The sequence below is a fragment of the Lipophrys pholis genome (genome assembly GCF_963383615.2).
Source record: "Lipophrys pholis genome assembly, chromosome: 15".
Taxonomy (NCBI): Eukaryota; Metazoa; Chordata; class Actinopteri; order Blenniiformes; family Blenniidae; genus Lipophrys; species Lipophrys pholis.
Window position 1 is genome coordinate 1,202,692 of NC_137642.1, and position 26,410 is coordinate 1,229,101.

At 43.5% G+C, this 26,410-nt stretch overlaps 1 protein-coding gene across 1 annotated transcript in view; it reads right to left on the reverse strand.

The window, feature by feature from the left end:
- The window catches only part of LOC308120559 (uncharacterized protein), a 36,200-nt gene extending 17,094 nt beyond the window's left edge, over positions 1-19,106 (reverse strand). The window contains exons 1-2 of the mRNA XM_080481218.1: positions 18,863-19,106; positions 761-1,536 (exon numbers count right to left, since the gene is read on the reverse strand). Coding sequence (XP_080337344.1) covers positions 761-1,536; positions 18,863-18,941 — 855 coding nt within the window. The 5' untranslated portion in view covers positions 18,942-19,106. The remainder of the gene's footprint in view (positions 1-760; positions 1,537-18,862) is intronic.
- Between the last annotated feature and the right edge of the window lie 7,304 nt (positions 19,107-26,410).

Genomic DNA, 26,410 nt, shown 5'->3' on the forward strand with positions numbered 1-26,410 from the left:
TTAGCGTTATATACAGCTTACCGAAGTGCTCTGTTCGTCGTCTCCATAGATAGAAGGAACTGACCGCTCAATCAGACGAAGTCTTTCAGCAAATCCTTCTTTATACTGGCGGAGGTTGCTGAAGCAGTCGTCCTTAAAGTGCTTCGTGCACACAAAAATTACCTTACCCACAGATGTGGGTACATTTCTGTGAAAAATAAAACTCAACCAGGCACTTCGAAAAGGTTCTGATGCTGGGAGACGGTGTAACGAAGCTTGTGGGTTACTACATCCAACAACCGAACATTTCGACTTATCCTCTCGTAACTTCGGCACCCTTAGGTTGGACTACAAAATCGCAGCGAGAAACAAAAATGGCGGATTGCTCGAAGTGTCGATGTCCTAATTTGGCAGTTCCGCTGCGAATACTGTGACGTAATAGTTCAAAAAACGTAATAGAGAATAGAAAAATCGAAACAGATCGCAAAATATGACCAAAACAGAATATAAAGATATCAACGGAGCACCTGAAGAGACTACTTTGAACTTTTCTGTACTTCTAAACACTCTAAATATACAACAACGTGCATTTAAGGGCTAAAAAAGTGGATTTAGCATGATATGTCCCCTTTAATACCCTTCCTTAGAAAAGTGCCTTTAGATCACCCTCAAATTAGTTTTGGTGCAAATTACATGAATTGAAAATGGAATTGAGTTATGCCTGTTAGGTGATAACAAAGCTGTGACGGTGGGGTGGATGTGAAGACACAGTTTTTCTTACCTCACTGAGTCTGCAGCATTCCTCCATGTACTCCTCCAGGCTGTCGGCGACGGCTCTGGTCCTCACACAGTCATTGTTCCTGGTGTCCTCATAGGTTTCCTGGCAGCAGTGGTTCCCCGGCCCGGTGGTCTCTGAGTAGGTCTGTGAGAGCTGTTCTGTTGTGTGCCACTGTTCTTCTTGAGCTGGAGGTCCGCTCGGTTCCATGTTCTCACTGATATGATCCTCTGCTGTCACAGACAATGAGCTGAATCCATTCGAAGGCAAGAACACATTGTTGTGATTGTTCACTGTTGCACTCAAAGTGTTTCTCACTGAGTCCTGTGTTTCTATGTCTGTCTGTGTCAGTGGGTCCAGTTGTTCTGGGAGGAGGTGGGGGTCCGGGGGTCCCTGTCCAGAGGCAAAGGATGACTCCCGGCTGTGGACCACAAAGCTCTGCTCAGATCCTGTTGGAGTGGACGGAGAGTTGGCCCCACTGGGCAGCTCCACTCCAGAGTCCTCAGACTCAAACTTGTACAAGCGCGGGAGCTGAGAGTTTGAGAAAACTGCTGCCAGGTAGGCCGAGCCGGACTCTGCCCCCGGCTTCCCTCGGGCCTCGGAGTGACAATCCTCCCTGGATGCTGTGGAGGGATCTGACATGTCCTTGTCACAATTCGAGATGGTAGAGATGGTGGACACGGAGTCGTCAGATATCAGGAGCTTCTCCTGGAAGTTACTGAGGAGTTTCATTTTGGTCAGGACAACTTTACTGTCCAGAACTGCATCTCGGTCTGCTTTCCCTGAGGAAACAAATGACACACTTTATTATCAAGTCCTGTACTGTCATTCTTTCAGCAGGAAACTGGATGATATGTTTTAATATACTAGGGACATGGACCCAAACAACTTGAGTAATGCCTTTACTTTGAAATAAGTTTTTACTGAGGTTCTGTTGGGGGGCAACACAACGGTTAAATCCAGAAAAGAAATCAATGCCGTCAATTGATGAACAAACACAAACACAGTGTTCTCCTCTCTTTACTTGTGATATATTCATATCCCTCTCTCGACTTCTAATAACTGTTCTTTTGTTTTATTGGCGTTGCTGCCGTAGAAGGTCTTTCTCTCAGATCTATACTACGACTGTGGATTTTCTCTTATCGAAGTAACTTCAGGGCTAACCCTGGTTGTACGTATAGCGACGCTTGTTCGCTTCTTACCATGGAAACTTACTGAACCTCTCACCTGCTCCAGAACGGGTTATGTATTAGATCAGAGATCAACCAGCATAAAAGCTCCGCCTGCTTACCAGTCACATCTCTTGGAAAAAGACCTGCCCGTTAACAAAGATCCTGTTTGGTGTGCGGATGGTGGGAGGAGCTTATGAGAGAAAGTGTTTTCAGGGAGAGATGCAATCCTTTGACAGGACAAAATAAATCCTGGTCACTGAGCTTTCTTGAAGTGTGAAGATGTGAAACAATGAGGGTCATGGTCACGCCTGGCATAACTGCAGAAACATGAATTTAGGAAACGCACAACGACTCGTGTTGCTGAGGAATTAATATTCCACAAAACACACTCACACGGAGGGCGGAGCCTTAAAACAACTCAATGAAAAATCTAAACTAAAGGCAGAGCGGTGAGGAAGCTCTGCCTGAAACATTTATGTTGTTATAAAGTGTAATTGAGTGATCAGTGCCATGCCTGTCCATTTATATTGTCTAATAAATTGATATCATATAATCTCATGAAGTTACGCATGACGTACAAGTCTGTCATTTTCTGCCAGCATTCCTTCCTGGCTTTGGATGCAGCAACAGCTTTTAGCTGAATTAGTGTGTTTGAATTTTTCATTTTTTGGGAGAATAATTTATCCTCCTCTCAGTAAGCTGCTCTACAGGGTTTCTCCAGGTGTGCGATTGGTCACACGCTGCATACTCTGCTCCTTTCATGTGCACATGCTATAATCCCTAAGGGAAAATCCTGGGTTGAATCATCAAGTTCATGACCTGCTTCATGTTAACACTTATCAGGATCCAGAATGTCTGGGTAAGTTAACCGGGTCACGGAGAGATATCCTGGTATGTTAAATCCAGTTCCTAGTATCAGCCTCTGCTCTCCGGCACTTCTGTCCTGATGTTGTCCCACCATGGCCTCTTGGTCTTCCTCAGACAGCTCCATTCTCATCTCCCTCTGCTCCACATATTCTTTGATCTGCGTGACCAAACCATCGCAGCCTCCCTTCTCTGCATCTTGTCCAGGTGTCCTGTCTTGGTGTCTCCTCATACAGCCGCATGCTGCTCTTCAGGATTGTGCAATGAGGCTGTGGATCTCACCAATCACTCTCAACATTCAAACGTCTCCATTACATTTTAATCACAGAGTGTTTCTCCTGTAATCTGCATTCTTTCTTCCTGAAAGACATCTGCCCGGAGCTGACTTTGTGATCTGGGCATTCTGACTCCACGTCTTCAGAGCCGTGTTCAGCTTCATGTCTTTTGTTTGTTCGTTTGCTGTAAAGCATGGTTCTTGAGGTTTCTTCTCTTAAAAGGGACTTTTCTCTTCCTTCTGATGTTTTCTCTGATCAGTTCTCTGTCTTTTCTCTGGTGACATTCTAACTGGTGCTATAGCTAAAACTCTTCTCTGATCTGTCACAAAAACTGCAGTTCCACTGCACAGTATGTGACGAGCCAGGCCGAACCTGGACCGAACTCTGTTGGGCTGTTCCACCACAAAGAGTACGGTTGAAATGTAGGTGGGGTTGTGAACGCGGCGTAACGATGCAAATATGTGACGTCATTACGCAACAGCACTTGCAGGACCAACTCAGAAGTTGCGATCGCAGCTCAGGCGTCCGTCTGAGTAAAGCTGTGAGCCTCCCTTCTCTCTGACACAACTGGGAAAACGTTGTCATTGTGAACAGCAGCATCCAGCTGTCGCTGCATCTCGTCCTGTCCTGTTACTGAGAAGAGCGTCTGAACCTCGTCGGACCACCGGGGGGCAGTGGAGCACCGACATTTCAATAAACCCAGTTAACTGAACAACCAGTGAGCAGAAAGCAAAACACATAAACAACAATAGGAGGGTTTGCAGCAGATGAGCTATTTTAATATTGCTGCTTGTGGAGAGTCATGCTCGTCACTGACCAATCAGCAGAAAGCTGCATTGTCGCTCTTCCTTATGGAACCATATTGTAGTACGCGGTACCTCAACAGAGGGTTTCAGGAAAATCATAACCGTTGGATACGGTACTTTGAGTACCATCCATAACTTTTGTCAGTGGAGACGCACAAAAACTGGTCCGGTCCTGTCGCCTACTGCTCAGTGTTCCCACTTTGTGCCAGAGCTCCAACAAGCAGGACTCACAAGCTGTACGGTCGGAAATACCTGAGTTTAAGCCAAAATCTAAGAATGTTTCAGGACCTTGATCCTCTATGTATTTGAGGATTATCAACAACGATTCATATGAAGGACAATAAATATACACACACACAAATACTTTAATCCACAGGTTCCCAAACATTTAACAGTGTGTACTACCTGAGAGAATATGGAGTTCTCCAAGTACCATTATAGTTGCCTTGAACGTACAGTAGCAGAGGCTTAGCCTATTCGGTATGGACAGCTCAAAACTCATTCTAACTTCTGTACTATTTTGTTATATTATTTTATATAATTTCAAATTAATTTGATTTAAAAACATCTATTTATGGCTTGCCCGTGTACCACTAGAGGGAGCTACAGTTTCAGAATCACTGATTTAGTTGATTAATGTCGGGCAGATTGATCAGTAGATCTTTTTTTTAAATATAAACATTTTTTTGTTTCCATTCTCAACACATTTTTTTAATGACGCGCTAGTCATGCTCCATCAGAAACCACGTCAGCGCGGACATGACTGGGTGCCTCAGTGAAATCTAAAGACTGCTTTTTATATGAACTTGCATTCCTTCACTGAAATTCCTCAGGACACAAATAGTTTGTCAGTGTGTCCCACCTGACTGCAGCTTTGAATCTACAGCTCCACTTAAGACCATTATAGCGAGCAGTCATACGTGTCCTCTCCTCTTTCTGACTGCAGGAAATCTGATATGTCAGTCAAGTCACATTTTTTCAACCAAAAATCCTTTGAATTTTGGGAGATTTAAGGAGAGAACACAAAGCTTTGCTTCTTCCCTCGGGGCAATGCCGGGGCCCTGATTAATTGTCAGAGGGTCTTTCATTTAGTTACTCAAAAGCTTGAAATGAAAGTGCAGCTGAGCAGCGTTAGGTGTGAATATACTTCCACAGAGCAGGATCACACCTCCACAATGGCAGAGATTGAGTGACTCCCTGGGGCTTATTTGGCTTATTTACTTGCCAAGGCAAATATAAGATTAAAAGTTCTTTGAAGTGGTAAATCCAGCGCTCTTATCCTCTTTGGGAGGAACAGAGAAGGAGGTCGTCCCTGCAGAGGAACTTTCTCCAGAGCTTATTGAGCAAATCTCAAACAAATCTGATTGATAGGAGGCAAAACAATTTAAAGTAAAATTAGTGGTGCAGTTCACATGTGTTTGTGTGGCCAGCCAGTTGTTTCTATGTGGTTTAAATACGGCTGTGGGGATGTTATGATGTGGAGGTTGTCAGATGATACAAACATGGTGAACAGGCAGTGTTTTCTTTTTCTGCGGAGTGAAACACCTCTTCCAGTGCTCAGTGTAATCATGAGAACAGTGGAGAAAATGTGTTCACAGGGGACACAGTGCAACACATCCTCATGCTGAAATAACAAACTGCTTGATTTTCATTTCCTCCCAAAGCAACATACATTCCCAACACGTCATTTTAGCCTGAACAACAATTCAAAGGTGGAGAGTGACGGCGAGGACCAAAACAGGATTTTGCCATGATGACTTCTCTACCACTCTCTTTTTGATTGAGTCCCCCAAACTGTCTGATTGGTACTGAGAAGAAGGCCTGGCTTGATGTAAAACAACCATATCTGTAGCGTTATACTTCCTTCCTTTGAATGGACACAGCTCAGGTGCTTGTATAAACTCACATCATCCATGGCTTTATCCCACTCAGAGTCACAGGGCTCTGCAGTCGATCACCGCTCCGGGAAGGCAGCGTACACTGGACATTATCCATGTACTGTACTTATCATGCATCTTTTCAAATACAGTTTGTGAGGTGATCAAGGTTTATACTTAGTTAGATGACAAGTTAGATGCTTTGCTGATTGAACAAATCACTAATATTCAAGCTTTCCACATGGATTTGGTCTAAAAAGGAATTGAGAAGTTCACATCAGGTTGTCAAATGTAGGTGAATAAAAGCAGGTGACCCAGTGAAAGCCAGGGCCAGTAAGGAAGCTTCACCTCATGGTTAAAGTGACCCAACATAGACACTGGACCTCCAGATCATTCTTTTGTGCCTAATTAAAATGTTAATTTTTGCACATAATGAATTCATCATGAATCGATTCCAGTAGAATTTGCTCTTGTTTAGATTTCAGAGTCAAGTGATGAACCAAAGAGCCACGGACACACAGGTCCTGTTTGGACCAGCAGTCGGTCTGCCAAAACACTGATAAAACGGTGCCTGGTTGTTCCATGTCGGCTTCCAAAGCCTCTGGACGACGTCTCTTCCTAGATTCAACACAGCCTGTGTTTTTCCATGCTGTTCAAGCACAAAAGCCCAGAGCTCAGCCATTTTAAAGACCAAAAATTGAGTTCCTGTGTTAGTCCGGAATCTAGTAATCAGCTCAGTGTCTGAAAAACAAACAGCCAGAGCTCGTGATACCCTGCCAGAGTGCAGACCTGTCCCAGCACCTACTCATTGGTCTCATCATCAATCTACTAACACACCTCCATGTAGCCGGAGGGTGTTTTCCTCCCGGCCACTAACGGGCGCTGTGCCAGTGGTGTGGGTGCCGGGGTGGCCGGGCGGTGCGTTGTGTTCTTGATAATCAGGTGTGTGCTCTCCCTTTTTGGTTCTAAAGCTCTTGAGCATGTTTTATTGTATGAACCTGTGTTTCCTTTGTGTTCAGGTGCTGTGGGCTGGATGCAGCGGTTTAACTCCTGGTGGTGGCGCAGTCTTCATGCCTCCCTCCTTTTTATGTTTGTGTGAGTGGTTGTAGTTCACGGGCGATTCATGTGAGGACCCCTCTGTCTCCTCTTGCTACGCCCTGGGGCTTTATGTACATGTACGTACGTTCTTTTTCACAGCAAAGTTCTGATGTGTCCAGAGCCAACTGAGTGTGGAAATGTGCGGTGCTTCACGCTAGTGTACGCAGGTTTCTACGGCTGTTTATGCTTTGGCGACCCTTAGAGGTGAAGCTGGAAATGTAATCAGAGCTATCGACTGCACACACATTGCTATAAAAACACCATCACATGGATTTGTACAGGTCAACTGGAAACAATTTCATTTGATCAATGTACAGATGATATATGATGCACAAATGCAATCAGCCAACATTCCAGTGAGGGGCGACTTCTTGGTGAGTAGAATTATTGGTTTAATTGTCCTTATATGAATCCCTGTGATGCACATTGAGCATGTCCTCTCCCGTCCTCACAGCGTCAGGACTAGTCAGTGGTTAAAGTTAGTGACCTGCTGTTTTGGCTGGTTAAACTGCAGCTTCAGATCTTTCTCACAATCCCTGATTGACTCTGTGTGCAAAGTTCTTACATCAATAACCTCGGGCGTAAAGTGTGACACGTCTTCACCAGCCTCACCTTTCCCCCGACACACTTCTGCATTAATGTCCAGCAGCAGCGTGTGATCATGGACGTAGTGCAGAAAGTGAAAAATGGGAAACAAGTGTGAGCTTTTCTGAGCCCACAGCATCAACAGCTTCACACACACTCCTCCACCCACTCCTCTTACATGGTGGAGCAGCACTCAACAGGTGGAACACCACTAAACAGGTGGAGCAGGACTGAACAGGTGGAGTCCTGAACAGGTGGAGCAGCACTGAACTGGTGGAGCAGCACTGAACAGGTGGAGAAGCACTGAATAGGTGGAGCACTGAACAGGGGGAGTCCTTAACAGGTGGTGCACTGAACAGGAGCAGCACTGAACAGGGGGAGTCCTTAACAGGTGGTGCACTGAACAGGAGCAGCACTGAACAGGTGGAGTCCTTAACAGGTGGAGCAGGACTGAACAGGTGGAGTCCTGAACAGGTGGAGCAGCACTGAACTGGTGGAGCAGCACTGAACAGGTGGAGCACTGAAAAGGTGGAGTCCTGAACAGGTGGAGCAGCACTGAACAGCACAATGTGATGAATCTCATAAGACTTTTTTCATCACTCAGTTTAATCTTAATCAAATAAAATTTGCGAGAGAGAGAGAGAGAGAGAGAGAGAGAGGGAGAGAGAGAGAGAGAGAGAGAGAGAGAGAGAGAGAGAGAGAGAGAGAGAGAGAGGGGCGGAGACTCTTTTCCATCCCCGCAACTCGTCTCTAAATGTGACCCGGCCGAACCAGCAAGATGTTTTTGTGCATATGACTTTGGTTGGACTTTCACCATTTCCTGTAGGAAATCCATGCAAGTCTTTGTATATGAGGCGCCTGGTCTCTTCCTCCCTTTTAGACAGTTGCTTATTTTAGAATGTATGGGTTCAATCAGGGTGACATTGTACATTTTCTTTTGATAATTTTTTATAATTAGAAGGCCTGGCCTGTAGGCAAGGACCATATTGTATTTGTAGTGTTTTTTGTTTTTTATTATTATTATTCCGCCACATATACTGTATAAACACAAATTTGATCCCCTAAACAAAACAAAAAACTCCCCAAATTTGGCACGCTGGGCAGTTGTTTCCCAAAATGTTGCTAAAAGTCCTCTTGTCCCCACTCTGATGACATCACTAACTGCAGGTGAGTACAGCAGTGTTGCATCATTGACCCCATGAATTATTCAACCATGTCAATCAAACTGTGACCACTTAACCTGCATGTCCTGACTTCCAAATAAAAGCCCCAAACTCCTTCAGAATAAAAGTCCTTGTTTACACCAAAACCGTACAAAATTATATTAATAGGGTTAGCGCATAGCTGGATTTCAAAATAAAAGCCCCAACAGTTTTGAAACATGTCTTTGTTTATTAAAATAAGATATTCAAAATAGATGTTACGTTATTACCTAGAATAGGGATGAGCTGGTGTTCAAAATAAAAGACCAAAATCCCTTCAAAATAAAAGTTCTTGTTTATTAAAAATGACATCTAAAACCTTTCAAATTGATATTTAGGGTTTAGCTGGATTAGAGCTTAGCTGGCTTTCAAAATAAAATACCCAAATTTCTTCAAAATAAAAGTCCTTGTTTGTTAAAACCTTCAGAAAGTAAATTTGTTTCAATATTTAATTGGGCCAGAGGCCATTATTGGGCCGACCCTCGCACTCTCAGCCCAGAGTGCGAGGTCTCGACCAAGGCTGCTTGCAGCTTTAATGAAATTAGTTTTCATTGGAACTGCCTCACACTGTGGTCTTTTGACCTATGTGACCTTGTGTACAGACAGAGGAAACAAGCCTTAGCTTGGATTTCCTGGGGTGCAACTCTCCAGGTGGCGTTGTCCACTCTGATATTCAGTAACTTATGTCACAACACCCTCATCTCTCCACGTAGGCTAACTTGAACTTAGGGGAGATGGCGTGGAGCTTTAAGACAGCCTAAATGAGGTGAAGTGAAGAGGACATGAAGGTTAAAAATCTGAAGTCAGGTTTGGCTGTTTACAGTGCAGCCATACTGTTGTTTGTGCTCTGTACAGGCTGGAGAGCTTCTTTCCTGTGTTTTCTGGAAAAACAGCCCAATACGGACAGCGGTTTCCATTATAACTTCAGTAACTGACACTCGTTCTTCCTCTGACCTCACTGGTCCCAGACAGTGACACACGCATTGTTTTTTGTCCATGGCACAATAAATTATAGAGTTTACCCTCTCTTGGACACTCCCTCTGAAGCCACTCAGGCTCATGCTGATTTGGAATAACGAGTCATATAAACAACAGCTTTAAATACAGACAAATTACACAATCCAGCTGGCCAAAGCTCCAAGGATCCATTGCATGACTGCTTCAGACCGATTTTAATCTCTGTTGCTTTCTGCAGGGTATTTTTTAACACACAAGTGTTTACAATCATTGGTTCCCGACCTGGGGTCCAGGACCACCTTCAGGGGCTGCAAGATACAACAGAGTGGCTCGAGGCTTTGTCTGCCCTGAGGTTATCAAAACTGGATATGCACATGTCAAAGAAAACCAGAAGACGACACTTCATACAATCTGGAGCCGAAAATTTAGAAGACTTGTGTGTGTGTGCGTGCGTGCGTGCGTGCGTGCGTGCGTGCGTGCGTGCGTGAGTGCGTGCGTGCGTGCGTGCGTGCATGCGTGCGTGCGTGGGTGGGTGCGTGCGTGTGTGTGTTTTGTTTGTTTTTTTGTTTTTGTTTCACCAACTATGGTAAATATTGTGAACAACACATTAAATTCATAAAATCAAATGTGCACAAGGTCTCACAATATTGTATCCAATTCAAAGAGATTGTAAAATATATTAAAATTGGAAAAAGTCATGCAATATTGTTTGTTTATACTGTCTTCAAAAAAAAGCTTTTAAGGAGCGTTTATCAACAAAGCTTGGGTAAAAATTTCAATAAATCAGATTGAGGGACTTGTAAAAGGTGAATGACAATCTTCCTCTGGCTTCCCAGTAAACTTTAAACTTGAAGCAAATTCAATAGGCTTCACACTAATGTGCAATGTGTCCAGCAGCAGTGGATGATAATGCCATTACTGTGGTATCTGAACTGTATCCCGTCTGCTGGACAATCAGTACTCGTGTCAACAAGTGTGTGTGCTTCAGACCCAGCCTGCAGTTAGAGGCATTCAAAGGAATACAGATCAACAGTGAATACATGCAGGAGGACCTGGAGGGTTCATTGAACAAGATCAGAGTGGTCAGAGTGTTTGCTCTTACTTCTCATGTGTGTGACTGAGAGAAACAAAAGGGAAAGAAACACAATGTCTGGAGCCCCTGAATGTGAGGACCCTTATCCTCAGATCAGTCAGGACTGAGAACATGACCCACATGAAAAGAGCCATCCTTCTTCCTTCACCCCGCAGAAAACAAAGGACCAAAAGAGACCCTGACAGGAGCTGATTTTCAGACTGAGCTATGAGCAGAAGTCAGTGAACTTACCACGACGTGTTGCTGTTTCACAGCTCTGAGGCTCTTAAACATGTGCTGACATGGAGGTGACAGTTTGATGCCCCTGCCAGAGGGTTAACTGCTCCTTCGGGTGTTGCTGGCTCTTACACTGAACACACTAACCTAGTTTCTCACACAGGAACTTAAGATGAACTCACTTTAAACTCCCAAGAGCAGTTAATAACACCCTACTCGCAAATGTCTAAGTTAATGTTGTTATTACCACGCCTGTCGCTCTGATTGAAATGACCAACGAAACACATCATCATGCTGGTAACAATCACGTGCTTTTGTGAAAAACAATATAGTTCTATTCACTATGAACAAATGTGTTTTGCACCAGTGACTGATGTTATCCTTCTATTAGAAAGTAGTCTGACATTACTACTGAGGTTACCTTCAGTGCTATTTTGCTAAAATAATAAAATCTTCGGTCATCCGTTAGCAATGCATCTACTCTGAAGTGAGACTCCAGGCGGTGTGTGAAAACACTTTGAAGGTGACATATTCCCAGCAGGCATTGCAGTCCTGATGAAGTGTTGGGAACTTTGGAGGATAAATGTTAGCAGCATAATAACAGGCCCTCTTCAGCTCCACTCATTAACTGCTAATTATCAGCCGCTGGCCACATCGTCTTCCTTCAGTGGGTGTACTGATCGAGGACAGCCTTTCCGTTTCCATGGTAACCAGCATGTTTGACCAGAGTCCAAGCAGTCATACACAAAATCCCAAGAAGAGCTTTTCCGCCTCATTACAGGGAGGCACAGGGAGTACATAGGGAGTACAGAGTCAGTACACAGGGAGTACAGAGTCAGTACACAGGATGTGCACAGGGGGCCCTCAGAGAGTACACAGGGGTCGTGTGCTTGCCCTGGGATAGACTGGTGACCTGTCCAGGATGTATCCTGCCCTCGCCCACAGTAGGCTGGGCTCCAGCGCCCCGCGAACCTGAAGAGGATAAGCGGCATAGAAAATGGATGGATGGATGGATGGATGGATGGATGGATGGATGGATGGATGGATGGATGGATGGATGGATGGATGGATGGATGGATGGATGGATGGTTTTAAACAGTAGCATAGACATACATACAGTAGCAGTAGCAGCATAACTTTGAACCGACAATAGTTTTCCGGACCACTTTAAACATCTCCAGGTCCTGCACCCATAGAAAGAATCTGTGTCTTCTGCATTGCTCTGAAGTTGCTGAACACTTTGTGTGTGTCACGACTCACAAATCATATAATTATAAATGTATGGGGGCTTGAAGTTTGGCCACAGGTTAACACCATGATATTCTGAATGCTCATGCAGATCCAGTCCTTTAATTCATCATATTTTACCATCGAATCTTTCCTTTGCCTTCCCATTGAGTTTCCACAGTACGGCCTGACTCCATTTTCTTAGTTTTTCTTGTCCATTTAACGTTATTTTTAACTTAGCAGTGAGACACAGTAACAGCCAGCGAGCTTGCCTGTGTTGTTTTGACTGTATTTCCCAGAATGCTTTGCAGTCTTCCTTGTTGGTGACCTGCTCGGGCAAACTCCATACTAAACATTGTTCATTGTCCAGTATTGTAGAAAATGGTTACTATCTCCAAATTATTTTCTATGCGCTCAGGAGAAATGTTATTCACCCTTTGTGCGATTGATGGAGTGCTCTTTAAGCGTCAGTGGTCTGTGTTGGTGTGTAAATTCACTCTCAGCACCTTCTCTGGGCTGAACAAGGACTGTACCACTGAGCTGGCAGGGAGGAATGAATACAGACCTGAACAGGTATAATCTGTTAGTACTGACATCGGATCACCATCAGTGGGTAGAGAATGGAGAAGACTACTATCGGTGTTTGTTACCAGAACACTATGAAGAAACTATCAACAGTGTTTTTGAGAAACAGCCATCCTACTTGGATTAAGTAAAGCAGATTTATTTTCAGTGACAGAAGAGAATTCATTTCCATGGCTCAGGAAAGTGACACTGAATAAAGGTTTAACCTGAACAACTAAATGATGTTTCTTCAGAACCAAACAACGAACTTTCTGCCTTCTCATTGTTTTCCTTCCCAGCTGTTCACTGCATGTTTGTTGATGTGACTCACCAGCAGACAATGAGATGCAAAGAGTTTAAACACTCACTGAAGTCATCCAGACTTCTATTGTGATCCAAACCCCCGCCGCCCCTTCGATCCTCCCCAAGCACTCTGTGTCAGCTGGACAGGTGTTCTCTGAGCCAGCTGCCCTGATCCCCCAAACAACACAAACACATAGCCCATCCTGTAATTGTCTGCACAGGCTGACTCAGCCTGTTTCCAGTCTCCATGCTTGAGTAAACCCCACAACATATAATTACAGAGAGTCCATCTTCCCGCCCCCACTCCGACTCATCCTGAAGCTCTTCTGTTGGAAAACATCCTTCAGCTGTTTCCTATCAGACTCATTCACATTCCAGGCAGTGCCACCATTATCCCTCAGAGAGGCCTTCCTTGTGTTCAGGACTGAAGGTGCAAGAGTGGGATAAGTGGATTGCCCCGCTGGCCTCTCTTAAAGCCTCAGGTTTGACACCAGGAGAACAAAGCTCTACGCTGCCTGGAAGGCAGGAGGGGAAACACAGCCTCCTTCCAGGGTTCACAGAGGCCGCAGAGTATTAAAACCAGACCTGCAGGATCCACCTCAACACTGATTCAAAGAGTCATTTCATTCAAACTGAGAGTCACACAAACACAGCAAAGCTGCACCTGACTTTTCAGCTTTTCAACTGTTCTAATATTACATGTGGCAGATGATTACAGAAGACTGAATCAGAGTCTGTTTAGGATGGGGGGGGGGGGGGGGGGGGGGGGGGGGGGGGTCAAACATGCAGCCTGAGGATCAAAAGCAGCTCCCTTAATAGTCCAGCAGGATGGAACAACATTACAAAGTGTAAAAATCCACTTTTTCATCATAAGACCTAAGACTGTAGTGACGACAGCTCAGCAGTGACATTAAAAGGAGCACAGAAGGAAGCCCTGAGGCTTTTCCAGGTGGTGCATGCAGGCATGCCGGTCCTGAGGAGGGACTGTTGGTTCAGTTGGCCTCTCAGATCTCCAGCAAAGAAGGTCATAAACAAGCTGAGACAGGCCGGCTATTTGAACGGCTCAGGGAGGTAGCGGGTATTTCTGAGCACCGAGGCTGCTGGGTGGTCAGCGGTCGTTCCAACGGAGAGGTCATACACTTCTCATTGATCTGGGACAACTTTTCACAGTGATTCTTCAGTTCATCAACACGTCTTCATATATATATATATATATAATTTACTCAAACTTAAATTTTTCACGCACACATATAACAGGTGACAAAGCATGACAATTAACAGAGTTAATGTTGTATGATTAAAGGCTGCGTTATCTTTATTTGAATGGTTAAATACGTTTTGTGGTTCCAGATTAACCTTATTTGGTGAAATATTTGCAGAAATTGCTGTTTTTTGTCATGAATTTGCAGTTGTATGCTTTTCTTCTATCTATTCACAGTGAAACCGGTCTGAAAAAGAAGAGACTTTACAATATTCATAAAGCTGATTCATCAATATCAGTGAATGTAACCAAGACTCAGCAAGTCTGCTCAAGTCTTTCCCACTGTTCGTATCAAACTGTCTCAGACATTTCATTTCCACTGTTTGAATACGCTGAAAACTCCACAGTCACCATCCGTCTGCCAGCTTGTACTTCAATGAATGTAAAATAAGAAAGTTCTCCAACGGAGATGCACATGCCAGCATGTGGCCCTGCAGGGCCCCTGATCTGCTTCTAGCCGCAGTGTCATCGGACCGCTGGATGATTCCCAGACTCCGTCTTTATCAGAGCAGAGCCTGAGCTCTGCTCGGTCCCATCACAGGCCATCAAGATAAGGCAAGAATGTGCAGGAGCTGTGGAACTGCACTCAGTTCATCTCACTGATCACAGTTTAAGTCAGTAATGCAAAATAAAGAGCATGGACATTTAAAAAAATAATATTCTGAGGTTGGTTTTTTTATCCATCCGGGGCCTTTCTGTGCTGAGTTTGCATGTTTTCCCTCTGTCACACAAAAACATTTGTGTGAGGTTATGTGGGGGCTGTAAATGTCTGGAATGGGAATGTGAGTGTATGTACAGTGTGTGAATGGATGGATGGATGGATGGATGGATGGATGGATGGATGGATGGATGGATGGATGGATGGATGGATGGATGGATGGATGGATGGATGGATGGATGGATGGATGGATGGATGGCGTAAGTCTGCCTTTTTTCAGTTGGTCCTGTGGTCAAATGAGGGAAATTCAAAGATTTGTGAAAAGTTCCTTATACAATGATAGACCTCACCTCACTACAGAACCCCGAAATAATTTCCTCCCGAACATATGATTAAATGTGAATATTACTGTATGGAAACTCTAACGCTATCCTTTCTCGTCTGGGTTATTTCTATCAACTTGTGAGCTGCTGAGTGATAAATATGTCTCTGCTTCTCTCTTTTTCAGATAATTTTCTCATGCTCACCTGAAATGTTGTGTGACATTCACTTAGGGGCCTTACACATTCAGAGAGTCCTGGACTCGGTTCACTTGGGGGGGTTTCACATTCAGAGAGTCCTGGACTCGGTACACTTGGGGGGGTTTCACACCTTCATTTGGTTCGGTTTGCGTTCAAGCAGCATCTTTTGTTACCAAATCAAACTGCCTGGAAAGAGTCACGCAGTTACACCAGCTGCTGGTTTGGGGGCGCTGTTGCCCGAAACAAACACTGACCAGAGAGGAATTAACAAAGAAACACAGTTCATTGATTGTTTCTTTAGTCCGTGGTGACGAGGCTAGTTAGCTCGTGGCTAATATAGTCTTCAGACCAGATATCAATAAGAGTCTTCCTCTCTACTTCTTCCTCTTTACTTCTTCCTTTCTACTTCTTCCTCTTCCTCTGTACTTCTTCCTCTCAACTTCTTCCTCTCTACTCCTTCCTCTCAACTTCTTCCTCTTCCTCTTTACTTCTTCCTCTCAACTTCTTCCTCTCTACTCCTTCCTCTCTACTTCTTCCTCTCAACTTCTTCCTCTCTACTTCTTCCTCTTCCTCTGTACTTCTTCCTCTCTACTTTTTCCTCTTCCTCTCTTCCTCTCTACTTCTTCTTCTCGACTCCACGTCTGACCGCAAGATATTTCCCAACTTTTTCTTTCTGTGTCTGCTTGTTCTGATTCGTGTCATTACATTTGTTTGTTTATTACCCAGAATGCATTGCACTCTGCGTGACATCCTCTCACCCTGCCCGCTAGAAGGATTGTTTGCATGAGAACTGAGATTGAGGTTTTCAAGGGGACCAGAGATCATTTGTTAGATCCAGTTCAGAGTTCGGGCAGCGTTCGAGACGCCCAAACCGTCTTTCCCAGAAACTCCCTGAAGAGAATTCTGGAACTCCAGATCAAACAGGGAAGTGTGAACCCACATTATATTCATATAAAGTAGCATGAACTCAGGTCTTCATTTTTTTTAATTGGATGTTCAATCCTCACTTAGCAGAATCACATCTATACACACACATGCATGTATGTGCAGGTGCCCGCGCACACACACACACACACACACACACACACACACACACACACACACACACACACACACACACACACACACACACACACAGATAAATGTTAAAAATAAAACCTGTAACAATCAGCCATTTGACCATCTCATTCACATGAGGTTGCATATGAGTCTCTGTGTGTGTGCGCGCGTGTGTGTGTGTGTGTGTGTGTGTGTGTGTGTGTGTGTGTGTGTGTGTGTGTGTGTGTGTGTGTGTGTGTGTGTGTGTGTGTGTGTGTGTGTGTGTGTGTGTGTGTGTGTGTGTGTGTGTGTGTGTGTGTGTGTGTGTGTGTGTGTGTGTCTGTGGTGTTCAAAGTGATTTTAGTGAAATGTGGTGTTTCAGTCATTTCCTTTCTTGTGTCTTAATGTTTGTTTGTCCCTTGTGGCAAAAGATAAAGGCTCCTCCTCTCATTCACATTTCATTTATCATCCCAAATAAGTAAAATGTGGAAGAAACACCAAACCTCCTTTTGGAAATCTCTCAACAGTCAACGTGAGTCACTTGTAAAAGAGTACAGGTCACACATCTGATGTGAAGATCTTCACTCACCTCATGGATTCCTAATGTGTGAGTAACGTCTGACAGCCCCTCACTGCAGAGTAATCCCCTCTATTACAGAATTCCTCTCAATCTGCCTCCACAGTGCACATTACAGCTGCTTGGACTGAATGTTTGGGGAACAGTTTCATGGAGGACCATCCTTTTAACAACAAAGATCAGATTTCTCCGGCTGATGTTGTGTTACAGTTTGGAGAAAGGCTTGTTATTTCATATGACTTGAGCTCCCAAGACACCCTTCTCCTCCCTCCTGCTCCCAAACACTGATAGAAGCACAGCAGAAAAACACAAGAGCTACTCCCTGCTGCACTGTACACAGTGTAAGTCTTATCTTCACAATGGTCCTCTTCTTCCAGCTCCGACTCACACGGTAAACAATGTGAGCGCTGTGGTGCGGGGGCTTTCCCTCAGAGCAGAAACAATCAGGAGATTTATCAGCCCTCCCACAACAAGACTTTGGTGAGATTTGCAGGTGTGTAGCCTCATACTGTAAATAAGCTGACAGAGATATCTGAGTGAGCCTTGGAATGCAGAGCAACCTAGAGCAAGGTTTAGAAAGAGTCGAATGAAGCCAGTCTGTGTATCGCTGTCGAGCACACTTTGCAGTATATTTACACCTGAGCCTCAAAGACACACTGCAGACCTCCACTTCCATCTGATCTCGTGTTTGTTTTCACATGACAGTGAAGACAAACACCAGGGGCCACGCCCACTCTCACCCACATTCACAAGCAGCAGCATTTTACAGTGTCTATTCCTCATTCTGTAGCTGCAGAAAGCAGCTCGTTCCCCCTCAGTGAGTCCTGGCACCACCCTGCCCTGTGGACCCCGGGCTGAGAACCATCTCTGATCCCCCTCCCTTTGCTTTGAAATACAACAAGAGTTGTATTTCCAGGAGAGGATCCTGGATTCCTGGTTTGGATTCAGTCTGAGAGAAAACACAAACTGCTGAGCACTGCTCCGTTACCTCGGGGACAAGATCCAAACTTCTGTTCCCCCGAACTGAGAGAGCCAAAATGCATGGTCGTGTTCAAACACACAGTATTTACTGAAACGTTTTCACAATTTGTTTATGCTTGTCATCTCCATCCATCCATCTTCTACACCTCTCTGTCCAGTTCAGGGTGACATGGTGGTGATGTGATGTTAGCGTTAGGGTGTGGGTTGGTTTGAATTGATTTGAAAATTATGCAAACTATCAGAAAACATTCAGTCCTGTCATGATGGGCGGGCATTGTAATGGGATTACTTGGATCCACTTGTGTTGGTGTGTTCACATCATTGGGAAGCACCTTCAAGTTCACTGTATCCCTCAATGACACACAGAAGAGGGGGACAAGGATCTGCTTCCCTCAGTGGGAGCCTCACAGTGTTAATCTGACTGAGGCTTTGCGCTCTGTTTCTATTATGTGTGCAGCAGCTACAACACAGTGAACAACAGCTTATGGAGGAAAAGAGCAGATAAACAACCAAACCTCAAATGTTTCTTTATAAAAAACCTCCAGAACAAAGCCCAGCTCAGCTTCCCTCAAAATACCTATCTTCATGTGTTTACTCAGACAAATGGCCGGTGGAGGTGGACTAAATGAGTGGCTCTCAATGTAAAAACATATTATTGGAGTGTGATGTGAGAGATTTGTCTACTGATTAGAAATCAGAGAGGTGAAATCAAACAACCAGTGTGACTAAAATCACTGCTGTCTCTCACCCCTCAGGATACACACAGATTACAAAGTGTGCCGTCTCAGCTGTGTTCTTAGAAAGACATAAAGAGGGATGAAAGGTGGTCTTACCTTTCCTCCAAGGAGCCAAGATAGAGAAGGACCTCTGCCAGCTGATGACCAGCCCAGCCTTCTTCTTCCTCACACTCATGTTGCTCCAACAATCCTCTGTCTTTGACTAAACGCCAAGTGTAGGCTCCAAATTATCAATAAAAACAAAGAAGTCCTTATGTGGTAATCATTGTTCTTTCAGAAGACAGAGAGAGAGCTCAGCTCTCAAGCTCAGTTGTGAAGACGGTCTCGACTGGTGAAGAAGAAGCAGCCCTGAAGCAGGGTCATGATACCTGAGAGAGAGAGGGAGAGAGAGAGAGAGAGAGAGAGAGAGAGAGAGAGAGAGAGAGAGAGAGAGAGAGAGAGAGAGAGAGAGAGAGAGAGAGAGAGAGAGAGAGAGAGAGAGAGAGACACACAGAGAGAGAGACACAGAAAGGGGCCGGACTCCAGCAACAGCTTCCAGTCATGTGAGCAGGAGGAGGAGGAGGAGTATGTGGAGAAGGAAGAGAAGGGGGAGGAGAAGTAGGACAAGAAGGAGGAGAAGTAGGAGGAGGAGAAGGAGGAGGAAGAGGAGGAGGAGGAGTAGGAGGACCCTTAAATTAGAAAGGTCAATAGATATTCAACTACTGCAGTAATAAACGATGAGTTTCCAGCTGCATCTCTCAGATAAATGAAGAAAAGCTGAGTGGATGGAAACATTTGCTTTTACTGCCTTTGATGCAAGTTTACTGTATGTTTGAAAAGTGGAGAGAAAGAGCAAACAAAGCTTTGATGAAAGAGCGAAACAGCTGGAAGAGACGAAAAGTAAGAGGGAAAAAAAGAAAAACGGCCAAAAACCCAAAATGGCTTAAACAGAAAAAAAACAAAAAAAAACAATTAAAGGTAATACTAGAACTACACTCGGTAGAGCGCTTACCGTCGCCAAGGCCACATTTGATTGCGGTATCAAGTTAGCATTGCTATCAAGTTAGCATTGGTCTGATTAGGTTAGATAATATTACCTTAACCTCTAACAGTGATATTAGGAACCTGGGTGTTATTTTTGATCAGGATCTGTCCTTTATTTCCCATGTTAAACATGTCTCCAGGACAGCCTTCTTCCATCTAAGGAATATTGCAAAAATTAGAAACTTCTTGTCCTTCAAAGATGCAGAAAAAATGATTCATGCCTTTGTGACTTCAAGATTAGATTATTGTAACTCCCTAATGTCAGGCTGTCCAAACTCCTCTGTTAGGACCTTACAGCTAGTGCAGAACGCTGCTGCACGTTTACTAACCAGAACTGGAAGAAGAGAGCACATCTCCCCAGTCTTAGCATCCTTACACTGGCTTCCAATTAAATCTAGAATAGAATTCAAGATCCTTCTGATCACATATAAAACTCTTCATCAGAAGGCTCCGTCCTACATCGAGAAACTTCTAGACGTTTATCACCCTCCACGAGCCCTTGGCTCTGAGGATGCAGGACTGTTGGTAATCCCTAAAGTCCATCAAAGTAAAACAGGAGGCAGGAGTTTCAGCCATATGGTTCCTTTACTCTGGAATCAACTACCAGCCTCGGTCCGAAGGGCCGACACCATTAGTTTATTTAAGAGGAGACTAAAAACCTTCCTCTTTGATGAAGCTTCTCATTAGGAATAAAATAGGAGCACTAAGTTGAGCTGCTATAGGCCTAGACTGCTGAGGGGATTTTCTCTCTCCCGTTAAAGGGAGTAACTCTACATTTGGAGGTTCTGTTTCTTGTCTTTCTTTCTTTCTCTCTGTGTAACAACATTACTGGAGCCACCAGATACTGCCGCCGTCTGTTTTTCTCCCTGACAGGAGGGGAGCAGGATCCAGGGGATCAGACCCAAGACTCACAAAGTGGAGTTACGACGGTCCTACTACCCGACCCCACCACAGCACCGGGACCCCGCCGCAACGGCACGGCCCTTAAACTCCAGACTGAGATTGGTTCATCATCAGACCAACGCTCATCATAGACTTTTCTTAGTATTTGTACTTATCTGGCCTGTCTGCCACTCTCTCTCTCCCTCTTCTATTCCTCTCTCTCCCTGTCCTATCCCATGTACTTCTCCCCCCAACCGGTCAAGGCGGATGGCCGCCCTTCCAGAGTCTAGGGTCCGCCCCACGGTTTCTTCCTGAAGAGGGAGTTCTTATGAACTTCTCTCCATGCGAAGGAGTTTTCCTGGCCACTGTTGCTTGTTACATCTGCTGCTTTGGAAGGGTTTAGTTGGGTTTTGTTGTACTCTATCATTGTAAGAGCACTTTGAGATGTTTGTTGATGTGATTTAGCACTTTACAAATAAAATTGAATTGAATTGAATTAGCCATTAGGTCATATCGACGCTAACTAGCCTGTCAGGCAGCAAAACCACTATAAAATACTGAGCTGGGAGCGTCTCCATGGCAACAGACAATGATCTCCATTGATTTCCTCCATAACGTTCCTCTCTCATCCACTTTGAATGGGATTTGTTTTCTGCAGTTTGGGGGATTTATTCAGAAACGGTTGGCAGTTAATATTCTAAAATCTAATCGATTGGTCCTTAGATGATGACAAATCGTCCCTGAAGATTTTTTGCATTTCAGGTTAAATGTTTTTGAAAACAGTTGGTAATACATTTTTTGGGAAATAAATAAATAAAACAGAGATTAAACCACTTAACGCAGCCAAAACAACACAAACACTGTAAAACTGTAAAACATTCTCAGGTTGTTAAATTCAGAAATGTGAGTTCCATAAGACACAATTGACCTGCCCTGGACCAAAATGCACATAGACCTATAGCATTCAACTAAGACTCAGATTCAGAGAACCATTAGCTCTGGTGACGCTTCTGTTGTTTTCTGAGTCTGAGGCACATGCACCAGCAATATGAGCATCCCTAAAGGATAAACAACTGGCTTTATTTTATCCCATTGCCCAAACAAGACATGGACTCATATCTCCTGTGGATCAAGCTGAGTGGCAGCCCAAACAAACTCAATGTGACAACTATAAACGAGGATGTCTACATTTGTTCCAAGGTAAGGCAATGTCTTGTATATTCTTATCAATCGAGTCATACAGTATCAATCACATAACGATAGCCGTGATGAGCTAGCCACCTAGCTTACCTGATGAACACTGAAGATCTGTGCCTCTAACTTCAGGTTGTTCTATTCCACAACCAGTTTAAATTTCTGCACATAGCCCTCCATTGCATAATGCTGACCATGCTGTAAATCAATTCATGCTGTCCCCAAAAGTCTTCTAGCGCCTGTTTCAGTTTCGATACTGACAGCTGCCATCATAGCGATGCTGTCAGCAGCGAGAGTTAGTAACCATAACTAAGGGGGTGCAGGAGCCAAAGGTCAATTGTTTTTTGCCAGAAGGAAAATAAATCCAGCCTTTATTTCAATCACACCCTTGATCTTGTTCTCACTTCTGGCATAGACAGTGACCAATTAACAGTGTTTCCTCATAACTCTTTCTGATAGCTTCCTGATATCGCTCAAATTTACATTAACTGACTTTACAAAATCTGGTAAAAAAAATTAAATATGGAGCTTCAGAGTTAGACAATGCTATGACAAAACTTAAGTAAATAATTCCATCAATGTTTACTTCAGTTTTATCTGAGGATCCAATGGAGAGCAGCTGTCTCGGATCGTGGTGAACCCAAATGCAGACCCTTACAGTAACCCCCCCTTCTAGGGCCGGCACCTGATGGCCCAAAGTCAGAGAGACTAGGGGTGAAAAACTAAGGGAAGCTTGGGACTCGGGACTGGGAAAGCTCGGGAGGAAAGTAGTCGTCAAAGAGGCAAAAGTCCTACACAAGAGTAAATCCAAAGACACACTGGGAAGAACTGGAATCATGAGGTACGCTACAATGACAATCAAGTAAAGAAACTTGGGGAAATTGGCTTAAATAAAGTGGAGGGGAAGACACACAAATCAAACACTAATCAGACACACAGAGGAGGAGGCTAAACTAGGAGAATAAGTGAACTAAGGAAACATCCACACGAGCCAAAACCATCGTTTTTCTCCCCGGATTTCTCAAAAACAATTCCGCTCACACGTCACCATGAACACTGCTCGACACCCCCCCCCCCGATTATGTCATCATTTTTCCACAGATGATCATCTTTGCCGTCCACACCTGAAGCCGAGCCGGTGTTAAAAAAAATTTAAAAAAAGAAAATGTTCAGGCTTCTCAAACGCTGCCTCGTGTGGATGATCGGCCAAAAAAGTGCATTAACATGAAATGCCGTTCTCATGTGGACGACCCCTAAGACATAGACACGACAGAAACTTCAAATTAAAACAGGAAGAGACAACCAAGTGAGAGACGCAGACTTGACAAAAACACACAAGGGACCCTTAGACTGTCATAGCATTAACATTAACATTAGCATTAGCCCCACTCAAGTTGATTTTGTCGTAGATGGAGCAGCAGCCTCATTTCGTTCCACACTTAATTCTATTGATCCTCTGAAGGTAAAAACAACAACTCAGAAGAGTGTCACTCTATGGTGGAACCAACCATAGACATACAGTGTTTATACGTAGACGCTGGATTGACTGCTGCTGCCAATTGGAGTAACATACCTACGCGGCGGCCATCTTGGTACGGTGCCACTCACCCCTACAATGCATATTGATAGAAGAGGAATTACATCTTTTCACTACAAAAGTGATCATGAATTGATCAATTGTCTGTTACAAACATCAGACATAGAGGACAAACAAACACAAAAGGAACCCAAAAACTGTTCAGATGTATTCTGGTCTTTATTGAGGAAATTGTTTGTAGGGTGTATGTTTCATTAGATTATTATTATTACTATTATTATTATTAGTAGTAGTAGTAGTATTAAGTTAAGTAGCATTTTGTTTCGAAGCACCACCACAGCACCTCTGGCAGTGGGAGGTGGTAGTACATGATCACGCACAGCGCAGCGCAGCTCTCAAGAATTAAAACGCTGCTGGTGCGGTATCCAAGATGGCGGGGTTACAGGTGCCGCCATACCAGCACATGATTGCCGCCATATTTAAATAGCAAAACAACGTCAGTGTCACAGGTGTGTCACTGCATATGGCTACATGCATAATGTTGGGTTTTATGAAGTACAAGAAGGCCCGGAGTGGCGAATCGAGAGGACCGGGACAATTCCCAGTGGGCTGGTCTGATGTTTGGAACACAAGGACCGCCGGTGTTCACTTTTATTTATTTTTTATTTTTATTTTACAGCACTGGGTTGACTCACTGTGTTTCCGCTGTTCCCGGGCCGCCTCCGCCTCCCTCCACTTGCAGCTTCTTTAAAAAAAACAAACTAAAAAAACCCCTTTATTCAAAGTTTTCCACTGGCAAACGACAGAACAACATCCATTCACTCGGTCAGTGTGTTTGAAAAGAACAAGGTGGAGCAGAGAAGGCTAGAATTAAAAAAGAGGAAAGTTCTGGAAACAGAAGCAACTAAATGTGCTCGGATTGTCAACTTGTTCACTAAAACCAGCCTCACGGTTAGAAACAGCAAGTGACGATGGAGCGGGTAAGAGGAAGATATTTAACTTTGCCTCCAAACCTCTGTTCAATTTAATTATCAAGTCAATGAATTCTGTGGCTCTGTGGCATATAACATGAAATAATATAGTTTGAATAATAGTCTGATGCAACGCCACATAACTGCTAAACTTTGTCTTTTGGTTCCTCAGAAACCAGATCCAGCAGCACCAAGCAAGGTCGGACTGATCTCAGGATAGATCAGATTATTATATTCAATATAATGAAGAGTAGGATGGAGACCTGCTCCTTATGAGAAATGTCATGAGATTCTAGATGATTCAGCTCTACATTAATGAAACTGACCTGAACTTTGTAAAAAGGGGAGATTTGTGATTTAGTGATTTAGTGTGAGAAGCAGAGCCAGTGAGGGGATTGATCCTGTCACTATGGAAGGAACAGCTGAGCTGCTGGAACAGTGTGTGAACAATCAAGTATTACGTCCAATATATGAGAAGTTTCCCAACAGTACATTTGATTATAAACAGACTCAGGAGCACTTTGACCAGAAGAAACTTGAGGCATTCATGCTCATGAGCACTGAGGAAGGAATCCTCATGTCTGTGGACAAAGATATTGTCATAAACAAAGAGGCAGAGACCAGTGCACTGCTCAGGGTTTATTCATGTTCCAGGGTCGGCCATGTTTCTTTGAAAAACATGACAGTGTTATAAGAGAGTTCCTTTTTAATTCTATATTATGAATCAAATATTTTATGTTTTTGTTTAATTTTTAAAGTTTGGATATCTGTTAACATTCATTTGAAATATAGTTTCTGAAATTATATATTTTTTTAAAAAGATGTATTGTGTATGGTGCACTTGTGTTGAACAAAATTTTACCTATGAAGCAAACTTTACTTGCAATGAAATGGAAATATATTTTAGAAAAACACAATGAATGACAAGGCTTTACAGAACAGCACTATAGACTTCACATGTAAGATTAAAATTACATGATTTTCATAGGTGGTCCATTTCCATTTCATGGAAGCTCCATCCAGGTAGACGACTTTGATCAGAATAAAGCTCAGAGAGCATCTATAAGCTCCAGAGCCCAAGGGATTGAAGAGGGAGAACAAATAACATCATATTCCACAAAGTTTATAAAAACAAAGACAAGAGAAAAATACACTTCACACTCTCATGATGAACGGGGAAGAAGGACTTAGAACAAAAAGTATAACCAAGCAACCTGTAAGCATCTTCTTATTCCAAAAAAATGCTGAATTACTTTTCAATGAGATAAAGAATCTGATTCCTGTACATGATGAAGACTTTAGAAATGTTTGTCAGGAGGAGGATTTGAAGAATTCAACGTATCATTACAAAGACAGCCTCTGACTGATCTCCAGGCTCAGATAGAATAACTGCAAACCTCTACAAACATTTCTGTGAAGAAATTAAATTCGAGGCGATAATGTATTACTGGAAAGGAATTATTGACGACAATGAAACAAGGCAGAATTAAACTAATACCCAAATAAGGAAAATACAAATGGTTCTTGAGCAAACAAATACCTATTACATTCCTGAATACAGATGATAAAATAATTACATCTGTATTGGCAGCAAGACTAAAAGTAGGTATATCCAATATTATTAGTCTTATACTCAATCAGGATTTCTTAAAACAAAATCGATACACAGTAATATTTGCTTGATACTCGACTATATTGATTGCAATTATTTGATAACCAATAATGACTTTATACTTTTCTTAGATTTCTGCAGGACTTTTGAAGCAGTGGAACATGAGTTTATCTTAGACATTTTGGATTTGGCGATAAATTCTAAATGATGACGTTACATAAAGATATTAGTAGATGTGTTTCTCTCCCTGAGGCACATGCTCCTGATTAAAGGAAGCAAGAGGCAGAAGACAATGATGTCGCATCTCTCCACTAATAATCATTGTAGTGACTGAACTATTGGACATTTTGGTTAAAGATTCCAATATTGAAAGTATAACTATAAATGAACATCAGTTGATCATAAGTCAACTTGCTGAAGACACA